The sequence below is a fragment of the Melanotaenia boesemani genome, chromosome 14 (assembly GCF_017639745.1).
Source record: "Melanotaenia boesemani isolate fMelBoe1 chromosome 14, fMelBoe1.pri, whole genome shotgun sequence".
Lineage (NCBI taxonomy): Eukaryota > Metazoa > Chordata > Actinopteri > Atheriniformes > Melanotaeniidae > Melanotaenia > Melanotaenia boesemani.
The window spans coordinates 12,860,691-12,885,837 of NC_055695.1; the positions used below are offsets into that span (position 1 = coordinate 12,860,691).

At 39.8% G+C, this 25,147-nt stretch overlaps 1 protein-coding gene across 4 annotated transcripts in view; it reads left to right on the plus strand.

Annotated features, from left to right (window-relative positions):
• Positions 1-25,147, plus strand: part of LOC121652819 (discs large homolog 1-like protein) — a 127,391-nt gene that overhangs the window by 8,472 nt on the left and 93,772 nt on the right. The window contains exon 1 of one of the 4 annotated variants that reach the window (XM_042005872.1): positions 24,710-24,900. The exons of the other annotated variants lie outside the window; for them this stretch is intronic. Coding sequence (XP_041861806.1) covers positions 24,838-24,900 — 63 coding nt within the window. The 5' untranslated portion in view covers positions 24,710-24,837. Of the gene's footprint in view, positions 1-24,709; positions 24,901-25,147 lie in introns of those variants that run through there. 4 annotated transcript variants of the gene reach the window in all.

Sequence of the window (25,147 nt, forward strand, 5' to 3'; positions counted from 1 at the left end):
AGAATGAATTGCTACATTTACTATATAAGAACAAAATGTTGCAACAATGTGAAGGCCAAGAAATGCTAGAAACTGATTTATTTATTGCATGTAGAATCCTCACCTAAAAGCAAAAGGTCACTGAAATATGACCAATAACTGCTGCAACAGTAATGAAAGAGTGCTCTTTAGGAAAGTCTTACTTTAAAAGATTTTATAGTACGGTAACTCCTTGGACACAGTTTATCTATACTAAACATATAGTGCCAGCCCTGACCAATTTCGTGCCTGTTTGTATTGCAGTTAATTTCAAAATCAATCTTTATACACTTACACAGAAGCTGCATGTTTGTATTCTAGAATTTCTTTCTTTCAAGTAGAAAATATACATTAAATAATACATCAAAAATAAACTAAGAATATAAACTATCTATCTATCTATCTATCTATCTATCTATCTATCTATCTATCTATCTGTCTGTCTGTCTGTCTGTCTGTCTGTCTGTCTGTCTGTCTGCCTGCCTGCCAAAACGCCCGCCCGCCCGCCCACCCACCCACCCACCTATCTATCTATCTATCTATCTATCTATCTATCTATCTATCTATCTATCTATCTATCTATCTATCTATCTATCTATCTATCTATCTATCTATCTATCTATCTATCTATCTATCTAGTGTTTATATAACGGATGAATGATATGGGAAAGCTGAGGTATGAATGATTAACAATAAAACACTTTAACACACATTTAAACTTTTAACATTAGCTGTGACACAATAAACCAAAGGCTTACAACTAACCCATTACTTATAAAGGGGATGGAAAACTGATAGCATTTTAACCAACATACCAGCAGGAAAAACACATCCAAAAGGTTTAAAAAGAGTGAGTGTAACATTAACTTAAGTCAGCTCTAGCGATTTATTGATTATAAACAGTGAACTATTAGTTCAAAGTAAGCTAGTAAGTGAACACTGCTCCAACAACAGTAACTATGAATTCCAGAAACTATTTATCTCATTCTCTTCCTGTACCCTTGTCATTTTTTCCTCTTTCCTTATTTTCCTTTCATGGAGGCAGGACAGTTTTTTTCTCCACTTAGTATCCATCTATTTCTGAGTGTTGGGACCGTGTCCAGTTAGATTCAGACACCTCACATCTTAACTTGCGGCCCACCTACACAGAGGGCAGATAGAGAGCAGCGAGGCAGCCAGCAACCCAGAACAAATGTCTCTCCATTGTTTGGCTACAATCGACTATTGCTATTAAGTTATGTTGCTGTTGATTTATGTAATATTTCCAAAAATTAGTAGTAAAAACATTAGTTTTATTTGTTTATTTTTTGTATCCCAGTTTGGGGTGCCCCTGTGGATCACAGAGCCCTAAGCTGCTTATGCCAAGGGCCGGCTCTGTGAACATAATTGTCTCATTTTTCTTGCAAACCACTGCAGAACGCCTCAACTATATTAACTGTATCTATATCCTAAGAACTTGAATAAATGCAACTGAACTTTTTATTTGGTTCTTGAAAATGCTTACCTGCCATCCGAAAGGCTTTCTCAGTTCTAACTAGTCCATGTTAAGGGTCATCAAAGTCACTGTGTCACTGACTCACCTGACCATTGTGTAGGTTGTACAAGGCATTATCACATGTGAGCTGTTTACCTGTGTGACCAAAACAGTTTTATTTTACCAAGAAAGATAAGTCCAGTTCCATTTATTTAAGCTCTTGATTACCATGACCTGGGTGACTGAGAATCTAAATCCACATATTGTTCTCCTGTTGTTTATGTCAAGTGCAAACTAAACAAAACTAAACAAAGATAGGATGCACTCAAAATCATTTCATGAAAACACACAAGTTAGTGATACAGATCAATGTTGTAATTGTGTTTACATTTAGATCATTTTTTGTTCAACTCCTCTGCTCTCATTAGCACTGCTGCATTCAGGACTTCAGTACTAGAGCTGTTCAGCTAAAAGACTGTCTTGGATATAGAGCTGTCTCTATTATTACAAACCTGCCCGATCTTTTTTTTAATTTTTTTTTTCTAATCATTATAATTGTTTTTATTTTATTTGCTTTTAAGCTAAATGAAAAAGAAAAGACCCAAAACATGGAAAAGCAGATCTGATGGATTTGCAGCTGAAAGTTGGTATTTAGGAGTACTAATTCCACTAACCTAAAAAGTCTTCTTTCTATCCTACCCAGTTCACCAACTTGAAATAAAAGCCAAAACTGCATGAAGTCTGTAAAAATGGTTATTGCCAAAACTTTAAAAAGAGTGATTCAATAAAACCCTGAGGGTATATATCATCTTACACTGTCAGTCAAAATATGTCTTAAGAAAATGTGGCCATTCATTGTGGTTGAAAAAGCGGCATTTCAGGCAATGTTGCAAGAGTTCAACAAGCAGTATGATTTACCAGGAAAAAGTTCTGTAAAATGGCGTTTCCCAACTTGAACACCTAAAGGAATGATAACATTTTCAAGGATTTGAAAAGAAGTGACTTTTCACAGCCTCCACAGACATTTATTCACAAAACCTAAAATGAAAACAGGCATAATGTTATTATTGTTGGTGTTTTCTTTTACGGTGTTTGTTAATTACTACATTATGAAAAGGTTTAGGCGGACATTATTTTCAGTTCTGTAACAGCGTAGCTTTCTTTGGTGCCAATGATATATAGTTTTGCATATTTAAAGTTTTTCTTGGTTGAAATTGTATATTACCCATCATGAAAAGATTTGTTGAAATGTTGGTTAATTTAGCATAATTTAAATGCACAACTCTGAACATTATCTCCTCTGTAGCTCCTCAGGTGTGATGTATAGGACACAATGGTGATATAGCCAGGTTAAAACAGGCCACTTTTATGACAATAAAATCTGTGGCAGGCTAACATGTCTGATTAACTAATTAGTCTTGTCAGGCAACCTGTCCCTGAAGTACCCTGTCACATTCACAAACAAACAGCAGGGATTCCATCTCACATTCAAGTGCTTAATCTGGTTAATCTGATTTAGGTAAAGGATTAAATAAGAGATGGTGTTTTCAAAGGTCAAGACTTGGGATTACTGCTGAAGAATATGCCTGTACATTCACTCTCTTTCATCTTGGTTAATTTCCCTTCTATAGCAACAACAAGCATTACATTGTGTACATGTAGTATGAGTTCCCAGGATACCTTTATTGCTTGTTAAGCATAATGATTTCTGTTGGATTGTAATAGGAGACAAAAGTAACTTATGCAGTAATAGGTTCACTATTGATGATGGTGAAGGCCAGGCAGTTATGTCAAGACAAGTTGGGAGTACAAAATATACAATAAGAACTGTTAGTAAAAAAAAGACATGTTTTTTTAATATTATTATTTTAATCCTAAAAAGCTCAAAATAATGCATAACCACCCATCAAACATTTACTGAATCTATTGCCCTTCAGTTTTTCTGCTTTTATGGACGGTTGTGAATCGTACCATCTGTGCATTTGACTTCATGTCATTATTATTTCTGTCTTGCCCAATCCTCTTCCCTGGTTTAGCCAGTCTTAAATCCCACCCTGGTTTTATCAGCGTGCAATTGTTGTTTGGTCTTACTAAGTGTCAGTATCCGCCTCTGTAAAAAAAGAGCAAGAGTCTGTCCTAAGAGGCTTACCTTAGGCTGATAATAGACTTTACTAAGGTGGAGCTATTTTAGGATGGGCAAAGCGGAGGAAAGCAGAAAAAAGAGAGCTACACCTAAAGAGACATGGAGGAAAAAAAAAAGCAAATCAGTGTGCACGAGCACATGACTTCGTTGCATTCCCAGCTTTGGTAGGATTTTTTTTTTCTCATTTTCAATGCACATTTGGAGAAAACTCAATGCTACATCATTCCACCAATCTATCCATATGTATCACAGTCCAGCTGGTATGTTAGTTTGAAGAAGGGACAAGTTTAGCAAACGACTCAATGGGGAAGGCATGACAGCCAATGAGAAGAGGGAGAGAATTTCACCAGCACTTGCAGGACACCGTAACCCAGGGATATGCACTTGGAGTAGGACTGGCATGGCGATGTAGTACTGTTGTCATAAGTTACCTCACTCTGTGAGACCCTTAGCCAAAAGTTAAGTGTTCTTTTGGCTTTGTATGAAATAAATGGACTAAGTCTTTAAGGGTCTTAATTGCCCTTCCTGTAGTACAGCCTACACCTACTGGGCCAACACGAGGACTACAAGTGAAAATGGACAACGACGACCCTGCATCTTCAATCAGTGTAAAGTATTTTCACTTATTTTGAATCACATTTTCAGAGTTAACAAATGAACTTACAACTACAAATGACCAGCAGACCCCTTACTTCTAGCCTGTAACACATATGGAATTGCTATGTTGTATTTGTTAGTTCTGTATTTGATAAGGTCAAGTGTATAAGATAGATATATATATATATATATATATAGAGAGAGAGAGAGAGAGAGAGAATCTCACAGATGTGAGTACACCCCTCGCATTTTTGCAAATATTTCATTATATCTTTTCATGGGACAACGCTATAGAAATTAAACTTTGACAGACAGAATATCAAAGTTTAGTTTTTATAGTTGTTTATATATATATATATATATATATATATATAAGAGATAAGATAAGATCTTAAAAAGTTAAATAGACAAATAGACCAATTTCTCTTTCACTTAGGAAAACATTTTTTTTTTTTTTCCCTCATAAAACTGTCCCAAAGGCACCATGAGGTACACAGGCTGGATGACATCCAGGAGCAGCTGAGATATTGAGGGAATTAGTTCAGGGCAAGAGGTTGTAGCTCAAATAGCGGTTTAATTCTGCAGGGCTAAATGCTGTACCAATAGCAACTACACTCTCGCTTCTCCGGTTCTTTACTATATAGGCTTTCCGTTGCTATCCTACATACGTATAAACAGAGAATAATAACTTTACTTAGTATCTAAAAAATGAATTCCCTGTTTGAGAGAAGGTTACAGGCACTGTGGTGGACCAAAAGCTTCACAAACCATAGAAGTATTATTTGTAACTGAACAAAACTCAAAACAGGACAGCATTTTAAGATCCTCCTGTTCAGTTACCTGTTTTCTGTTTTTGGTAACTCTGTAGCATTTTTTTTTCAGTAGTTCTGCTTAATCTTTTTAGCAAGAAAGCTTACATTATTTGTTTGGTACACATCAAGCTTGGTTTCAGCCAGAACAGCAAACCCCATAAAGTAGATCTTTGCAATGATGTACACATTCACACATCAAAAGATTTTGACATATACAGGACTGGAAAAAGACTTAACTTGAAATCAGTTAAGACATGTCATGCATTTCTTATGAACAGAAAGTGATATATAAAATAGTGGTGGTGTTCAAAGTTGTTTCTGGAGTAAAATTTTTTTTTTTTTTGTACTTTTACAATTTTCTAAACAATACTTGAAAATTTTATAAACCAAAATTAAGTTTGCAATAGCGCAGGACAATATCAAATGTTGAAATTGGCATTTAACTATTTCAGAAAAAAAGCAAACAAACACACACACAAAAAAAGCTCCATTTGAAATTGATGACAGCAATTCAAATTAAGAGTCATGTTTGCTCTTATGTAGTCACCTTGTCTTTTCACAGCAGACACCTGGGAGCTGAGGGGCTCAGTTTCTGGACCGTTGGCAAAGGAATATTGTCCTGTTCTTATCTGAAATAAGAGTCTAGTCACTATTCTTAGTTGTATTTTGTGTTTCATGACTTGCTGAATGTTTTCAGTTGGTCAAAGGTTTGGACTGTTGGCAGGCCAGTTTAGCACCAGGACTCTTACCTACTGCTGTTGTGATGATGCAGTGTGCAAAATGGACTGTTGAAATATGGCAAGCATTCCCTGAAAAAGATATCCTGCTGTAAAACCTGTCTATACTTATTAGCAGTGATGATGTCTTTACAGATGGACAAGCTGTCAGTTAGCTACATATTGACTAATGTAGTATGATACTGCTTGAGATGCTGGTCATTGAACTGAGCACTAATAACAAATTTAACGGTTCCTTTTCCTCTTCAGTCCAGAGGATGAGGCATCAGTAAATTCCTAAAGGAATTTCTAACTTTACTTCAACTGACCAGAGAACAGTTTTCCACTTTAATTCAGTCATTTTTAAATGACCTTTGGCCCAGGGAAAAAAAGCACTCTCTCTGTATCATGTGGTTTTACTGTATCATGTGGAATTACAGAGCTTTAACCTGCATTTTTGGATGGCATAGAACCCATTCCCATGATAGTCTAGACAGTACTTCTAGCAAGCCCAAAAATCATGATCATATAATGCTGATTTTCTATCTTTCCCGTTGCACACAGAGATGTCTCATCTTTCTAAATCTTTTAATATGTCTTTATTAGGCCCGAGCACCGAAGGCGGTGCGAAGGCCTATTGTAATTGCTCCGTTTCTTCCTTATTCTTCTTCTTCTTGTCAAAAGTAAATTGCATTTTAGGGGACCTGAACATGCACGAAAACGCGCCTAATTTTGCGTACCCCCCCAAGGGAATGTGTAAATTTACGTATTTTGTGGTGCTCGGGACTGTTCGGGCAAAATTGAATGAGAGCGCCACCTATTTATGATGCCCCGCCACTGCACGTCATCAATCTTTATGAAAATCGCTACATGTATTCCAAATGTTTGGGCAAACAAAAAATCCTCTTGGAGTAACAGCCTAAAACCAACAGGAAGTCGGCCATTTTGGGTCAAAGTCGCCATTTTGGCGTTTTACTGACATTTTCAAAATCTATCTCCTACTAGAGATTTCATTGTACTGCTACCAAAATACCTCAGGATGTTCAGAAGGCATGTGTCTTTAAAAGTTATTGAAAGTTTTCTAATAGGAGAAAGGGCATGGAGGGGGCGGGGCCTCAAAGTTTGACGTCTCGCCGTGAAGAACGAAAGTGATATAACATCCACATAAAACAATATATCTGAACCAAAATGGCCATGTATGATGCCAGTCCCATCCTGAACACATCTACATGTCAATTTTTAGGTTATGAATTGGCCACGCCCCCTGGCGACAGGAAATCATAGTTTTTACTCGGAGACCCACTTATCTGATGTTTTGGACACAACCAGGTCCAAACTAGGTCAGACAGCAGAAAACAGGTTGGTGATGATATCCGGTGAAAACTGTTGATCTAGGCTGCAGGGCGAGACCGTGGCGCCATGGTGAACTTTGATAAGACGCCATGACACCATAAATCAGTATAAATACCTCAATTTTCACCCGATCCTCATCAGACTTTCAGGGATTAATCAGTGTCTGGCCCTGAACAAATCCATTTCAACAATTCCGGTCTAGCTCTAAGCCCCCCCCACTTTCAACAGGAAGTGCTTTTTTTTCAGACGCCGGGGTCCTTCTTCTCAGGAATGACACTTACACACTTGAAAGTGCTTGATAACACGTGAAACCCTTTCATGATACCACAATAAATATCTCAAGTTCCTTCGCCAAACGTAACCATGGCGAATAGTGGTCCGACGCCATCAAACAGGAAGTACTTGTGACTGACCCATTGTACTGCTGATCTCCACCCAACTTGGCAGGATGGACCACAGTCAGGCTGGGAACTCAGCCACATTGACATATGCTGGAAAAAGTGCAATTTGGCTCTATAGCGCCCCCTACAAATATTTAAATGATCATATCTGCCCACTACATTGAACAGTATAGCTGAAATCCAGTATATTGATAGAACTTGGAAGGATGTACAAAAAAGCCTCTTGGACCTATATGATAACGTCAACAGGAAGTCGGCCATTTTGAAAAAAGTGTCATTTTGGGGGTCATTTTTGCATGTTTCTTTGCCTTGCATTTGAACGAACTCCTCCTACAGATTTCATCGTATTTACCTCAAACTCAGCCTGAACACTCCAGAGGCATGTGTGGTCAAAAGTTATTGAAAATTTTCTAATAGGAGGTGGCGTTCAGCGGCGGCTCGTCATCAAGTTTTCATGTTGAGCCATCAAGCACGGAATCCATTATTTCTGAAATACAACACTCATTCTGTACCAAACTGCACAGGTTTCACGTCAGTTCCATGTCAACCACATCTACATGTCCAGATGTTGTCATCTGGACATTGCTCAACGCTGCATGGCGAGACCGTGGCGCCATTACAAGCTTGGATAAGACGCCATGACATCATTAATCAGTATAAATCCCTCAATTTTCATACCATTAATATGACACTTACACTGATTAATCAGGGGCTGCTCCTGAACAGATACATGTTACTACTTCTGGTCTTGGCCTAAGCCCCGCCCACTTGAAACAGGAAGTGCAATTTTCAGACAGCGGGGTCCCTCTCTTCAGGGATTAACCTCACACACTCTACAGTGCTTGAGATCAGGTCAAACCCTTTAATGGAACTATAGAAAAAAACCTCAACTTCCGTTGTCAAGCAAAACCATGGCGAATGGCGTCCACCGCCATTAAACAGGAAGTACTTGTAACTGACCCAATGTACTCCTGATCTCCACCAAACTTGACAGGGAGGACAGTGGTCAGACCCTGGAACTGATTCAAGTACACATATGCTGGTTATGTGGCTCTATAGCGCCCCCTATAAATATTTAATCTATCAGCTCCAACCACTGCTTTGAACGACATGATAAAATGTGGCATATTTTTGTAACATGCCAGGACAAACAAAAAAGTTTCTTCATGTCCTGATGTTCTCAACACCATAGCCCCGACCCCTGGAAACAGGGAGACCCACCATTTTAACCCTTTATCCTCTGTATAACTAATTCTAACTCATTAATATCATCCTTCATGAACTCATGGTTGAAAATATCACTGACTTCTTACAGCAGCTTGATTAAAATGGCTTCCTGTGATGGTTTAAATCATTCGCCATTATACAGGAGGTGGCACTAACCCTGCTGTCAGTTGACCAATTGAGCTAATATTTTCCTGTTCTCAACAGAGTTCCAACCTGAACATGGTTCCACATTAAAACAACTTTACCACCAACTACTGGCCACGTGGAATTTTCCTCTTGATGAAATCATGCTCCAGTTTGTGGGAATTCAACACAGTTTGTAAGAAACAAAGTGATGAATGCTTCAGATGTCATGACTGGACAGGCTGAGTTGCAAGTTGATCCTCTCATGCCGAAAATCACCTCTTGATGGAGATAAACTCTGCAAGAATGGGTATATGGCTGTCGGCGAGAGCGGCCGCGCTGCTGGAGGGAGGCTGCTAGGTGATGGGGGGGTGCAAAAGGCCGAAGCGGCGCCAGAGGTGCGAGGGCCTCCAACGCTGCTTGCAGCTTTAATTTACATTTACATTTGGATCATTAAACTAAATTTGCTCCACCAGTTGAAGCGATGTCAGTTATAAATTTTGTCGGCATTATTACTGTCAGAGAAATAATCATGATATTACGATTATTATGACAAGTATGTGTAAATACATTCCACAACAATACAAATCACATGAACAGTCCTTATGGGTCTTTAATCTACTATGTAAGAGAAAACAGATCCAAAAGGCTATGGAACCTCTACCTGGACTTGGGATGTTTTTTTCTGTAAACTAAATAACATTACATGTTTTTGAACATTTCTTTTCAACCTGAGAGAAGATTTTTAAATGCAAGGAAAAAAACTGAGCAAGTTTTTTTTATTTTTTTTTTTTTACTTTTGGCTGCCCTTTGGTAGTACAGCTACCATTTGGGGAAAAATAGAATATTGTAACAATACAAATTAAAGCTGCAAGCAGCGTTGGAGGCCCTCGCACCTCTGGCGCCGCTTCGGCCTATTGCACCGCCCCATCGGCCAACAGCCTCCCTCCAGCAACACAGCCGCTCTTTCCCACAGCCATAAACCCATTCTTCCAGAGTTTATCTCCATCGAGAGGTGATTTTCGTCATGAGAGGATAAGCTTGCACCTCAGCTTGTCCAGTGATGACATCTGAAGCATTCATGACCTTGTTTCATGCAAACGATGTTGAATTCCCACAAACCGGAGCATGATTTCACCAAGAGGAAAATTCCAAATGGCCACTAGGTGGCGCTATAGTCGTTTTCATGTCGAACCATGTTCAGATTGGAACTCTAATGACAACAGGAAAATATCAGTTCATCTGGTCAACTGACAGCAGAGCTAGAGACACTTCCTGTTTCATGGCGAATGATATAACCATAGGGGGCGCTATAGAGCCAAATAACCAGCATATGTCTATTTGAATCAGTTCCAGGCCTGACCACTGTCCTCCCTGCCGAGTTTGGTGGAGATCAGGAGTACATTGGGTCCGTTACAAGTACTTCCTGTTTCATGGCGGTGGACGCCATTCGCCATGGTTTTGCTTGACAAAGGAACTTGAGGTTTTTTTCTGTGGTGTCATGAAAGGGTTTGACCTCATCTGAAGCACTGTAGAGTGTGTGAGTTTAATCCCTGATGAGCGGGACCCCGGTGTCGGAGAAAGGCACTTCCTGTTTCCAGGGGGCGTGGCTTAGGCCAAGACCAGAAGTAGTTACATGTATCTTTTCAGGAGCAGACTCTGATTAATTACTGTAAGTGTCATATTGATTGGATGAAAATTGAGGGATTTATACAGATTAATGATGTCACGGCGCCTTATCCAACCTAGTCATGGCGCCACGGTCTTGCCATGCAGCGTTGAGCAATGTTCAGGTGACATCATCTGGACATGTAGATGTGGTCGGCATGGAACTGAAGTGAAACATGTGCAGTTTGGTGCAAAATGAGTGTTGTATTTCAGAAATAATGGATTCCGTGCTTGATGGCGAAACATCAAGACTTGATGAGGCGCCGCCGCTGAACGCCACCTCCTATTAGAAAACTTTCAATAACTTTTGACCACACATGTCTCTGGAGTGTTCAGACTGAGTTTGAGGTAAATACGGTGAAATCTGTAGGAGGAGTTCGTTCAAAAGCAAGGCAAAGAAACATGCAAAAATGACCCCAAAAATGACACTTTTTTCAAAATGGCCGACTTCCTGTTGAAGTTATCATGTAGGTCCAGGAGGCTTTTTTGTACATCCTTCCAAGTTCTATAAATATACTAGATTCCAGCCATATCGGTCAATGTAGTGGGCAGATATGATCAATTAAATATTTGTAGGGGGCGCTATAGAGCCATTTTGCAATTTTTCCAGAATATGTCAATGCGGCTGAGTTCCCGACCTGACCGCGTTCCTTCCTGCCAGGTTTGGTGGAGATCAGTAATACAATGGGTCAGTTACAAGTACTTCCTGTTTGATGGCGTTGGACCACTATTCGCCTTGGTTACGTTTGGCGACGCAACTTGAGATTTTTCTTGTGGTATGATGAAAGGGTTTGATCTGTTGTGAAGCACTTTCAAGTGTGTAAGTTTCATTCCTGAGAAGATGGACCCCGGTGTCTGAAAAAGGCACTTCCTGTTTGAAGGGGGCGGGGCTTAGGCCAAGACCAGAAGTAGTAACATGTATCTGTTCAGGAGCAGACCCTGATTAATCACTGCGAGTGTCATATTGATTGGATGAAAATTGAGGGATTTATACTGATTAATGATGTCATGGCGTCTTTTCCAAGCTTGTCATGGCGCCACGGTCTCGCCGTGCAGCGTTGAGCAATGTCCAGATGACAGCATCTGGACATGTAGATGTGGTCGGCATGGAACTGAAGTGAAACATGTGCAGTTTGGTACAAAATGAGTGTTGTATTTCAGAAATAATGGATTCCGTGCTTCATGGCGAAACATCAAAACTTGATGAGGCGCCGCCGCTGAACGCCACCTCCTATTAGAAAATTTTCAATAACTTTTGACCACACATGCCTCTGGAGTGTTCAGACTTAGTTTGAGGTAAATACGATGAAATCTGTAGGAGGAGTTCGTTCAAATGCAAGGCAAAGAAACATGCAAAAATGACCACCAAAATGACACTTTTTACAAAATGGCCGACTTCCTGTTGAAGTTATCATATAGGTCCAAGGGGCTTTTTTGTACATCCATCCACGTTCTATCAATATACTGGATTTCAGCCAAATCGCTCAATGTAGTGGGCAGTTATGATCAATTAAATATTTGTAGGGGGCGCTGTGGAGACACATTGCAATTTTTGCAGCATATGTCAATGTGGCTGAGTTCCCGACCTGACTGCGGTCCTTCCTGCCAAGTTTGGTGGAGATCAATGTTACAATGGGTCAGGTACTAGGACTTCCTGTTTGATGGCGTCGGACCACTTTTCGCCATGGTTATGTTTGACGAAGGAACTTAAGATTTTTATTGTGGTATCATGAAAGGGTTTGACCAGTTGTGAAGCATTTTCAAGTGTGTAGATTTTATTCCTGAGAAGATGGACCCTGGCGTATGAAAAAGAGCACTTCCTGTTGGAAGTGGGCGGGGCTTAGGGCTAGTCTGGAATTGGTCATATGGATCATTTCAGGGCTGGACCCTGATTAATCCCTGCAAGTCTGATGGGGATTGGATCAGAATTGAGGGATTTATAGTGATTTATGATGTCATGGCGTCTTAACGAAGTTCGCCATGGCGCCACGGTCTCGCCCTGCAGTGTAGAGCAACAGTTTTCACTGGATATCATCACCAACTTGTTTTCTGCTGTCTGACCCAGTTTGGACCTGGATGTGTCCAAAACGTTAGAGAAATGGGTCTCCAAGTAAAAACCATGACGTCCTGTCGCCAGGGGGCGTGGCCAATTCATAACCCAAATTTTGACATGTAGATGTGTTCAGGATGGGAATGGTATCATACATGGCCATTTTGGTTCAGATACATTGTTTTATCACTTTCGTTGTTCACGGCGAGACGTCAAACTTTGAGGCCCCGCCCCCTCCTTGCCCTTTCTCCTATTAGAAAACTTTCAATAACTTTTAAAGACACATGCCTTCTGGACATCCTGAGCTATTTTGGTAGCGGTACGATGAAATCTCGCGGAGGAGATAGATTTTGAAAATGTCAGTAAAACGCCAAAATGGCGAATTTGACCCAAAATGGCGGACTTCGTGTTGGTTTAGGCTGTTGCTCCAAGAGGATTTTTTGTTTGCCCGAACATTCAGAACACGTGTAGCAAATTTAATAAAGATTAATGACATGCAGTGGCGGGGCATCATAAATAGGTGGCGCACTCGTTCAATTTTCCCCAAACAGTCTCGAGCACCCCAAAATACGTAAATTTACGCATTCCATTGGGGGGGTACGCAAAATTAAACGCGTTTTCGCGCATGTTCAGGTCCCCTACCATGCGATTTACTTTTGAGGAGAAAAATGATAAGAAGAATACGGAAAAAACGGAGCAATTACAACAGGCCTTCGCACCGCCTTCGGTGCTCGGGCCTAATAAATACAGAAACAAGACCATATATCTGAAATTAAATATGGTTTCTTCTAAGGGCCATAGTACCCTTATTACTAAATAAGGAATTCAGCTTACACCAAATCCATGATGTAGGAACAGTTATACTCTACGAGCCTTTTCAATCTGGTTTTCGCCCCCGTCACAGCACAGAAACAGCCCTTATTAAAATTACCAATGACCTTCTCCTTGCAGCTGACTCTGGTTTTCTCTCCACTCTCATCCTCCTTGACTTAAGTGCTGCTTTCGACACCATATCCCATTCCATCCTCCTCAGCAGACTCTCCTCCCTTGGTGTCACCTCTACTCCCCTTCTCTGGTTCCAGTCTTATCTCAATGGCCGCACTCAGTTTATCAAACTCAAATCTTTCACTTCCGACCCCTCCCCAGTCTCCTCTGGTGTGCCCCAAGGTTCTGTCCTGGGGCCTCTTCTATTCATCATCTATCTCCTCCCCCTTGGTCTCATCTTCCGTAAATTCAATATCTATTTCCACTGTTACGCGGATGACACCCAGCTCTACCTGTCCTGTAAACCAAATTCCACGCTCCCACCTACCTCCCTCTCTGCCTGTCTCCTGGAAATAAAATCCTGGTTCACCACCAACTTCCTAAAACTGAACAGTAATAAAACTGAAATTCTCCTCATTGGCACCAAATCCACCCTTTCCAAAGTTAATAGTTTCTCCCTCACCATCAACAGCGCCTCAGTTTCCCCCTCCCCTCAGGTCAAGAGTCTGGGTGTCATCCTCGACAGCACCTTATCATTCACCTCACACATCAATAACATCACCCGCTCAGCCTATTTCCATCTGCGCAATATCAACCGTCTTTGCCCCTCCCTCACCCCCCACACCACCTCTATCCTGATGCACAGCCTTGTCACCTCCCGCCTGGATTACTGCAACTCTCTCCTCTTTGGCCTTCCACAAAAATCCCTTCAGAAACTCCAAATGGTTCAGAACTCTGCTGCCCGCATCATCACCCGAACTCCTTCCTTTCATCACATCACTCCCATCCTGCAAGAACTCCACTGGCTTCCCATCAAGTACAGGATAGAATACAAGATCCTCCTCCATACATACAAATCCATACATAAACTCTCACCCCCTTACCTCTCAGATCTTCTCCACATAGTCACCCCTTCCAGATGTCTTCGCTCCTCCTCTTCTATCCATCTCTCTGTCCCTCCTGCCCGTCTCAGCACCATGGGGAGCAGAGCTTTCAGTCGCTCTGCTCCCCAGCTCTGGAACGCACTTCCTCCTGACCTCCGCAATACCGACTCTCTCCTCATCTTCATTTCCAAACTCAAAACTCATCTTTTCAGAACAGCATACTCTCTGTAACATTATTTTCAATCACATCCTCGTCACTCTGTCCTTTATGTTTAGGTTTTTAGATTGTGTTGTATATGTGTGCCTCTCCTGTACTTTTAATGTTTTATTATTTGTTTGTACAGCGTCCTTGGGTGCCCTGAAAGGCGCTTTAAATAAAATGTATTATTATTATTATTATTATTATTATTATTTTTATTATTATTATTATTATTATTATTATTATTATTATTATTATACTATCCATCAAAAAGAAAGAAAGAAAAAAAGAAGATTAGGGACTTTTTCAGTTTTTAGCATGTTTATCATGTAATGTTAAGTAAATGTGCTCTTTTACTTAACATTACATGTTAAACATTTGCTCTAAGCCCATGTTTGTTTGTGGGCAATGAATCTTCCTGTGCTATACCTTCACACTTGGTGCCTACCTCCTTTGCAATCGTACAGAGCAAAAACGAAGCAGTACAAGCTGAGACACATGGCTATTGTGTCACTTCTGTGCACGAATTGTGCTGATGTGCTCGTACTTTTCAGGCATAATCTTTTCTGGAGATTTCTGGAGATTTTCTGATGAGATTGAGAGATCTTTACTACTCATAGCATTTAACACCATGACTAATGTTGAAATCAAGTAATTCTGACATTCCCAGTGGAGACATAATTGTCTGCATCTTTTCCTCTGAAAGGGCTCCTCTTATGCCCAATCATGTTGCTGACCTGTTGCCCATTAAAATAATATGTTGCTGTATGTTTCTTCATCAACTTCCATCCATCCATCCATCCATCCATACATCCATACATCTATCCTCCTTCTATACTCCATCAATTTTCTATACTGGCTTATAAGGTGGCTGGAGCCTATCCTAGGGTGAATTTGAAACATGCACGACAATATTTTGTTTAACTAATCTGGGGTTGGATCACAGAGGCAGGTGCCTAAACAGCCACATTCACCAGCTTGTCCGGGGGGATTCCAAAACGTTCGCAGGCCAGCTGAGAGATGTAGTCCCTCCACTGTGCCATTTGTCTTCCCTGGGGTCTCCTCCCGGTTTGATGTGCCCTGAGCACTTCACTAGGGAGGCTTCCAGGAGGCATCCTGACCAGAAGCTCGAGCCACCTCATCTAGCTCCTCCCGATGCGGAGGAGCAGTGCCTCAGCGACCTCAGCCCCAGAGATAGGAGAGCCCATGCCAGGGCCCCCTGACTCTGCTTCTTTGATAGTAGACATGTCGGTGGGATTGAGGAGGTCTTCCAAGTATTTTTTCCGCCGACCCACAACATCCTGATTCGAGGTCAGCAGCCCCCCACCCCCACTGTACACTGTGTTGATGGAGCGCTGCTTCCCCACTCCTGAGCCACCGAATGATGGACCACAATTTCTTTGAAACCATCCAGGAGTCATTCTCCATGGCCTCTCCAAATTCCTCCCATGCCTGAGTTTTTGTTCGAGTTTTTTAAACATAGTTGAAGCTCTGCCAGAGATGGGAGTTGAAACGCTTTCTAACAGGGGATGCCAGACATTCCCAGCTGACCCTCACAACACATTTGGGTTTGCCAGGCCATCCAATCCCACCATCGGAGCCAACTCACCACCACGTGGTGATCAATTGACAGCTCCGCCCAGCTCTTCATCGAGTGTTCAAGACATGCGGCCACAAGTCCGATGATACGACTACAAAGTTGATCACCGAACTGTTGCCTAGAGTGTCCTGGTGCCAAGTGCACATGTGGACACTCTATGCCTGAACATATTGTTCATTATGGACAATCCATGACGAGCACAGAAGTCCAATAAAAAACAGCAATCGGATTCAGATCAGGGAGGCAATTTATCCCAATCATGCCCCTCCAGATCTCATTGTCATTGCCCATATGAGCATCGAAGTCCAGGCGCTTGTCTCGGTGCCCCACCTCCAGGCCTGGCTCAAAAGGGAGGCACTGGTGGCCAACGTCTGGGCAAGAGAAACCTGGATCCATTGTTTTTATTCATCATAGGGTCTTTTGAGCCAGGCTTTGTCTGGTCCCTACCCTAGAGACCTGTTTGCCATGGGTGACTCTACCAGGGGCATAAAGCCCCTGACAACATAGTTCCTAGGTTCTTTGGGATTCACAAACTCCTCCACTGCGGTAAGGTGGCGGCTCAGGAAGGGGAACTTTCAAACTTTGATATGTTTTATATTTTCTATTATGAATAACGCATTGGTTTAACATTTGCCATCCATTTCATTCTAATTTTATTACATAACACACATATCATTAACTTTTTTTAAATTTGGGATATAATATTACATCACTAGCAACTGTTTTATGTAACCATCTTTCAATGATACCTATAAAGGTTTAAAGGTGTAATATACTCTAAGTGTATGTTTCTTCAAACATATTACTTCTAGTATGCATATGATTGACATTTTTTTACATATTAGGTTAACTTATGTAAGCAATACTTTAGCTCTTCCTCCCAGCCTAACACTTCTATTTCACTTTTTTTTTTTATTAATCTTTATTCTTCTAATCATAAACGCAATACCAGATAACTAATTTCTGTGGAAGTTAGATGTCTGAAAAAATAAACATTAGCTCCAAAATATCTAAAATTCACACTATGTAATGCTACTACCATGTTTCTGCAAAACCTGATAGCCCATGTTATCCGTGCATGATTTGTCAGCATTCCAAAGAGTTGTCCTGTAAATGTTTAATAAGGCTGTGATCAGGTGACTGTGTAGATCCAGGACAGTCAGCACACTCACATCTTCCTGGTCATGTACTCCTTGCAAAGCTTTTTTTGGTATGTTTGGGATCATTGTCCAGCTGCATTTTAAAATCCTTCAAATCCAGAGGAGCAACCAAGTCCAGACTCCATTGTTCCCATCACTATGCTTCACAGTTACTGTCATAAATTCCTTCTCATCAATCTTCTTTTGGTGTCACAGATCTCATACCTACATGAGAATGAATGGCCTTGTGTCCCAGAATAACCCAGAATGACCTGTGCAGTGTTGGTATGTCTTAAACCACTCTGAGTTTCAAATTCCGAGAACTGGTATAAATACTGCTCCTTCTTCTGACAAGCACAAACAAGTATGATGAGTTGAGTGTCATATTCATGAATTTATGGAGGCATACAACTATTGCCTTTTTTTTCTTTTTTTATAAAGCAGATACAATCACTACCAACAATTAGCTTCAGCTTGATTGACAATGTGCGAAGGGTACCGGATGAGAACATTTTCTAAGTCATCTTACATGGTAGATGCCATATTTTATCTAGATTTTTTTAAAGTAACACTACATAACTTTCTGAACTTAAAACTCTATGCTTCTGACACATTTAAATGCACACTGACATTCATTATTTACATTCCTGGACCCATCTTTGCCCTGCAGCATCTTGAGGCTAAGAAGCTGCATCTCACAACTTTCGTTCCTGTCCCGTAACATCTTGCACGAGGAACAAGCAATAAATTGTTTGTTTGAACAAAGACAGCAAGCAGCAGTGTATTTTGCAAGAAGGAGAAATATATTAACCTAGGACATGGCCTCTGTTATTTATAAAAATTACCAGGATGATGCTGTGCCTGTGTATTGCCACAAAGTGGCACTGTATGTGTGACCAAAACAACAATATGATGGGCTCTCAGACTACTTCTCTGTGCTGACTTCAAACCTCCATATTTACTGTTCAGCTACAATGACAGCTGACCTGTTGATTAGTATATTTTATTATAAAATGCTCAGGACAAAACAGTCCATTAACATATGTCTTCTGCACAGCTGATATCAATTATTGGGCAGCTTCTGCAGCATTCTGCAGCTCATACAACATTTTACAGGAAGAGGATGACAGATATAAATAGAGGAATATTCACTCATGTGAAATCTGAATACACATCTGGTAAATGATGATCATGTGACCACATTTGAAATGTTGATGTATGGAGGCTTTTCTAATTGGTCAGCATGCAGAATGGAAAATCCACTGTGATTGGTTGGAGGAGAGTGTAAGAGGTTACCACACATACACACTGCGTAGTTATTTCTAGGCTGGCTGACCTACTAATGTTAACATGTAGTACATGCCTGCTAGGCTCATGAGGTAGTATCCTCTTTCTCTCCCATTTGTCATCTCTTTCTTCTCTTTCTTTCTTTCTTTCTTTCATGCATTCTTTCATTATATTTTTTTTTCTTCTTTCCGTGAGAATTTTGTTCTAATATGGCATTTTTAGCTGTCCTACATTTCTATTATTTCTTTTCAAACGAATAATTGAGAAATGTATGACTGTTACACATGTATTAGTTTATATGTTTAATGTGTGTGTTTATATTTGTGTGCGTGTGTGTGCATGTGTGCATTAACACACATCCTCAGGATATCCATCTGTTCCTTGCTAAACACAGACAAACTGACTGTACAGCTGGTCTTGGAATATAAAGCTAATCATAAAAGCCAAGACTTTCTGAAGGCTGGCACTTGATCCTGTGCTAAAGAAGTCCTGGGTTTATTCTAGAGTAGGGTTATCCAGATTTGGTCCCTAAGGAATGCTGCCCTGCAGGTTTTAGATGTTCCCTTGCTTACACTACAACAAGTATACTGCATGTATACTGCCAGCAGTTATACGTTTGATTAATTGGAACAAATTATGATTAATGGTTTAATAGTAAATATGATTAAATGTAATCTTAAATCATCAAAATTCTCAAATTTAAAGAGACACTTGGCTCAAAGGCATTTGAACACACAGAGCATAGTCAGTATACTGGTGAACACAAAGTTACCATTCTATAAATATTGTTCTTGGAAAATAATATCTTTTCAGAAAAATAAAAAATCAATAATAGAATTTAATAGTTAAAGCCTTAATTAAAATTTTGCAAAAAGTCCAGGATTGCTTGTGTTTGTACAAAGTAAAATTTTCTATTATTGTCATTTCTAAAACATGGCTAGCAAGTGAATTCATCCACATGTTCCAAATGAAAGGTTATGACTTTTATACAACCAACAGGACTACAAAGAGGGGTGGGTCTTTATGTATTGTTTCCAGTCGAGTTGTTAATAATATGGCATTTGTAATGGAATGTGTAACAGTTAAAATAATAAGAAATAATGCCAAAAACATATTTGTAAGCTGTTTTTATTGAGCCCCTGGCTCTAAAATACAAACTTTTAAAGATCTACTGTCAAAAATTTATAACGCAGTTGATAATAAGAAGCTGCTTTAAATCTTCATTGTCATACTTATATCTGAAATAAATCAGTTTTTGTGTTTTTCATGGGACTCTACCCCTCAATCACATATCCTAGCAGGATAAAAGCAAACACTGCCACATTAATTAAAAATATCTTTACAAATGTTACATAAGGAAACAGTAATGGAGGCCTGCTTTTAAATGACATGAGTGACCATTTGCCTGTTTTTGTTGTAGCTGATTTATGTATTAAACATGATGTGGAAACTGACACTAATTCACTTATTAGACATGTCACAGAAACTGCCACCTGTAAGGTCGTGTCCCTTGAGCACTGAATTAGGACAATCCTGTCCCCATGAGAGACATTATCATTTAAATACCAAATAAATTTTTGACTTTTCCATTAGGGCTGGACCATATCATAACTTTCATGGTGATAACGATGTAATATTAGGGGATGATACAAATTTGAAATATCACAATAAAATTTGGTCGAAACACGCATGCACAGTGCGATTGTTTTCATCTACTCTAAAGCACATGGAGTGAGAAGCATGGCGACGGCTGAAGAGGAGGGTGAAAGCAGTGCAGTGACTGATGGAGACAAACCAGAATTGGTTTGCAAAAAAGGTTCCACCTCTTTGGTGTGGAACTGGTTTGGTTTTCGCCCGTCTGATACATTCCAGTGCACTATTTTTTGCAAAATATGCACGCAGATCCATTGGCGATGGACTTGTTTCACCTCTTGAAGTAAATGAAATCTATAAAAGCTCATGAGGACTATTCATGTCAGTCACTCACAAGCTAAAACAGAATTAGAAGACGAGTAAAAAAAAAGCATTAGAAGTCGACCCAGGCAGCCTCCATCCATTTTAAAGAGTCTGAAGAGGCATTGTACATTTACATGCAAAAAACCTTTATGACTTGTCTACTGGCATTAGCTTGTGAGTGTAATTGGCTGCTCCAGGTTTTAATCTGTGTGTTCTTTATCTGTCATTTGCAAAACCTTCCAGAACTAATTTCTTGCTGTTATATATCATCTTTACCTGGAAGCATAATATTGGATTGTGAATTGATTTCTCGAAGTAACCATAAAATATTGCTTGACAATATCAGCATGTTTCTGACTATCTCTCTTTTGACTATATCTAAACTTTTTCCAGCAACCCCTAAATCAGTTTGTTCTCCTCATTCCCTTGTTACTGCATATTTTGTCCATTTACATACACAATAATATCCATCCATCCATCCTTATCACATTAACCAAAACCAAGATGATATTCATAGCAAGAACCAATCAAATTAAATTATGGGGGGTATGCTAATCTATGTTTACATGTTAATCACACAATTACGTCCGACTAGTTTTAATGGCATTTTGTGTTACATTCTGCTGGTTTGTAATAAATACACTGTGGGAGACACACTTTTAGGTGATATGGTTGCAATTAGGACTATTGATGGATGCACATCACAGTAGTGTAAGCAAGGGGAAGCTATGTTGGCATTATTTATAAAGTGGGCAATGTTCTGTAATGTAAATATAAATATGTTTTTATAACCTATAAACAGCTTATGTAAACACCTTAATTGAAGTTATGGTGTTGTCATATTGCTGTGCATGTAAGAATAGCCATCATCTGGTCCCTGCCTTAATTTCTCTCACGCTGCGTTGATTGTTTTCAAGTCAAGGTGAGAAAGCATAGACAACTCCAGAGACACTACTGTGAATGTTTGAACTTGTAAGTGTGTGTGTGTGTGTGTGTGTGCGTGTGTGTGTGTGTGTGTGTGTGTGTGTGTGTGTGTGTTAAAGTCCAGATGGCCCAGCCTTCAGCATCAAGAGCCTTGGCTAAAGTGAGCTTTGACTTGTTTGACTTGCATTGCCCTTTATCTCCCAAAAGTATCCTCTTTACTCAAATGCTCACAAAACTGCTAAACTCTGTTGTGGAATTTTATCTAGTCAGTTTTAAACATGTAAAAAAAACAAAAAAAAAACAATAGAAAATACAGTATTAAAGCTAAATAAATGCAGCATTAGAGCTGGGTAAAAAAACTGGGAAATTTAAGTTTTAATAAAAGAATTATGTATACAGGTATATTTATTCAAACATTTGCAATTAATTTGAATGAGTTAGATAAAGCTACAGTTGTATTACAATCTACCTTTACTATTTACCTTGTGTTATGTCATGTACATTCATATTTGCTAAAACATGTTCATTGTTAAATCTTCAACACCTTAAATAGCCTTAGATGTGTAGTACACTGACTGGATCAAAATTTTGTTATCTGCTTCTCAGGGGAAAGTTTTGTACACAAAGTGAAATTTGGCAAATTTCCCTTTTTTACATTTAATAACTGAATGAATAAAAAATGTCCAGCCAGTGACTTAAACCCACAAACATGTTCTGACGAACCCAAAAGGCACAGCCTGCTCATTTTAATTTGGCTTTTGTGGAGACATAGCAGGGGTGCCAAGACAGCGATATCCTGTAACAACCTGCAGGGTCATCCAGCTGATGCAGGATGTCCTCCAAAAATTAACTGAAACAATTAAATATTCACAAGGTCACAGTCTCAATATTTTACTGTACATGGATGACAAATGTACACTTGTTATTGTTGCAGTGAAAGATGAAATAAATCCTGTTATTGGCTGGAAAATCCCGTCTTAGTGATATTATATAGAGTTGGGACAGATTCAATAAAATATCACTCTCAATATCAGTCTCCAAAATTCACGGATTGTATATTGGACTGAATTCTCTGATCCACCTCACAGATTAAATATGGGACATTTCTGGTCCTGTGTTTACAAATTGTATGTAGTGAAGACGAGACAGTAATCCTCAGTCTGCTAAAAAGTAATGGCAACGTTATCAGCCACAGATTTGGTGTGGATGAGTTTGTGAATTGGTGTGATACCCACCAGCTTCAAATAAACAGAGAAGACAGTAGAGATGCTAGTGGACCCCAGGTCAGAGGGAAATCATAGCTCTGTGGCCATTTATGGGCATAACATTGAGCAAGTCAGCTCATACAAATACCCGGGGGTTTACATCTAGAACAACTTAAGCTGGTATACATAGATGGAGAAGGTCTGTCCCCAAATCCATCAGTGGCTGCATTTTCTCTGCAGACTCAGTCTTTAGTGTATGTAAAAATGTTATGTTAATTTTTTTACAGCGCTACTATTGAGTCTGTTTTACGGTGACTTGATGGTCAAATCAAAAGCTCAGATACTAAACCTGGTAAAAAAAACTTTACCAGGCTTAGTATATATACAGTATCTCACAGAAGTGTGTACTCCCTTCACATTTTAGCTAATATTTCATTATATCTTTTCATGGGACAAAACTATATAAATTAAACTTTGACATACAGAATATCAAAGTTTAGTTTTTATAGTTTGGTGTCCCGTATATTAAAGTTTCATTTCTATAGTGTTGTCCCATTAAAAGATACAATGGAAAGAGTAATTAGTTAGATCACCAGTTACCGCTAGCAACGCTGTTCTCCCCTCACTGATTGGCAGTAATTTGCATAAATATGCCCCTTTTGGTTAGTTGTCAGATTAACTTTAATTGCAGAGGTGTATTGTGTGTGTCTTTCAGCAAGCTTTGGATGTATGTACAACATACTCATTAAAATTAGGGAGACAAAAAAATTTACAAAACAGACTAATTATTAGTGTGTGAATATACAAGTGGAACCTGAAAGCTCAAACTGAGGCTGATGTAGCAGGGCAGAGATCTCCATCCACTTCCCAGCAATCCCACTGCTGGCCTTTCTTCAAATCCAATTCTGCTTTTAGCTCAGGAGTTCTTTGAAGCGTCTACAGTAAGCCTTTGTGCATGATGACACCTGCAAATTATTTTTGCACCAGCACTGATACGTACATCAAACAGATATAAGAAATCCTACTTTAAGGGCAGTAGAAGCCTGTCCATCAGGTGCCACTATTGAAACTTTTTTTAAGTCAGAAGTTAAATTATATATTTAAAAAAGGTGTAATAGTAATTAAAAAATGTTGTAATTTATATGATTTTTTTATACTTTAATTTTTCTCTAACAATCTTATATATAGTCAAATCAGTTTTAATAATTGTTTAACAACCTTTCTCCCCTCCTCTTCATGTTTTAGTGTACAAGCGTGTATGAATTAAAGAAAAAACAACAATAACAAAACAATTATATGAAAGATAGAAAGTCTTGAAAATGGAAAAAGAGAGAACATGTTATTGATCTCCATTTATAGGTGCAGGTTTCTGCTTTTTTCTTTTTTCTTTTACTTTCTATCTCCCATTGATCTTAGTGTGAAGAGGCGGGCCGAGAGAATCAGTGGAGCGAACCGAGAGAGAGGGAGAGAGAGAGGGAGAAGGGCAGCAATAGAGGGAGAGAAGCAAACATACACAGATAGAGACAGAGGAGACATGGGACCGGGACTGCTGCTGCTGCAGAGGAGGACAACACAGAACACGTCCATGCTGACACACACACACACTCACACACAAACACACACAGGCTTGTTCATGCTCACACACAGACAGGTTGACACACACATGCTGACAACAACATACTGAGCACACACACGTGTTAACACATTGTGACACACATTTACACACACTGATACACGGGCAGACACTAACCATGTTGCTCCTTGCATCCTGACCGGCTATGAGGATTATACTCATGAAGATGACCATGAGAACGTTGAAGAGCGTGAGGGAGAGGACACTGGCCTGCCACAGCTGAGGACCGTAGCCAAGCGGTGGAGGGTGGGCGAGGGGGGGTGGGGGGTGGGGGGGGGCATTAAAGTAGGGGATTGTGGGATGGGATGGAGCGCAGTTTAAAACACATGCATGTGCATGCGTGTGTAAGTGTGAAGGAGAGTGTGGAGGTGTGTGAGTGTGAAAAGTGTGTGTGAAGGCTAGAATGCCCCCCAAGTGTGGGACCAGCTAGCTAACGTTAGCCACATGTTGTGCCACTGCAAAGTAGCATGCACCAACAACACCATATCTCTGATGTTCGGATGCAAGGTAGGTAGAGTTTTGTGTGTGTGCACGTGTGTTTGTATATATGAGGTTGTTGGCATGACAGAGAGAGTGAGACGTACAGTGATAGAAGTAAAGTAATGCACAGGGAGAAAAATACACTGATGATGGCAGAATTGGCTTATATAGTAAAGGAAAGGGGTAATGATTAAGCTTATTAAGGGTCTTATGGTAGTGATAAACCAAGGTGAGTTAGTGGCCTGCAGCAGAGTGCAAGAGAGGGCACAGGCTG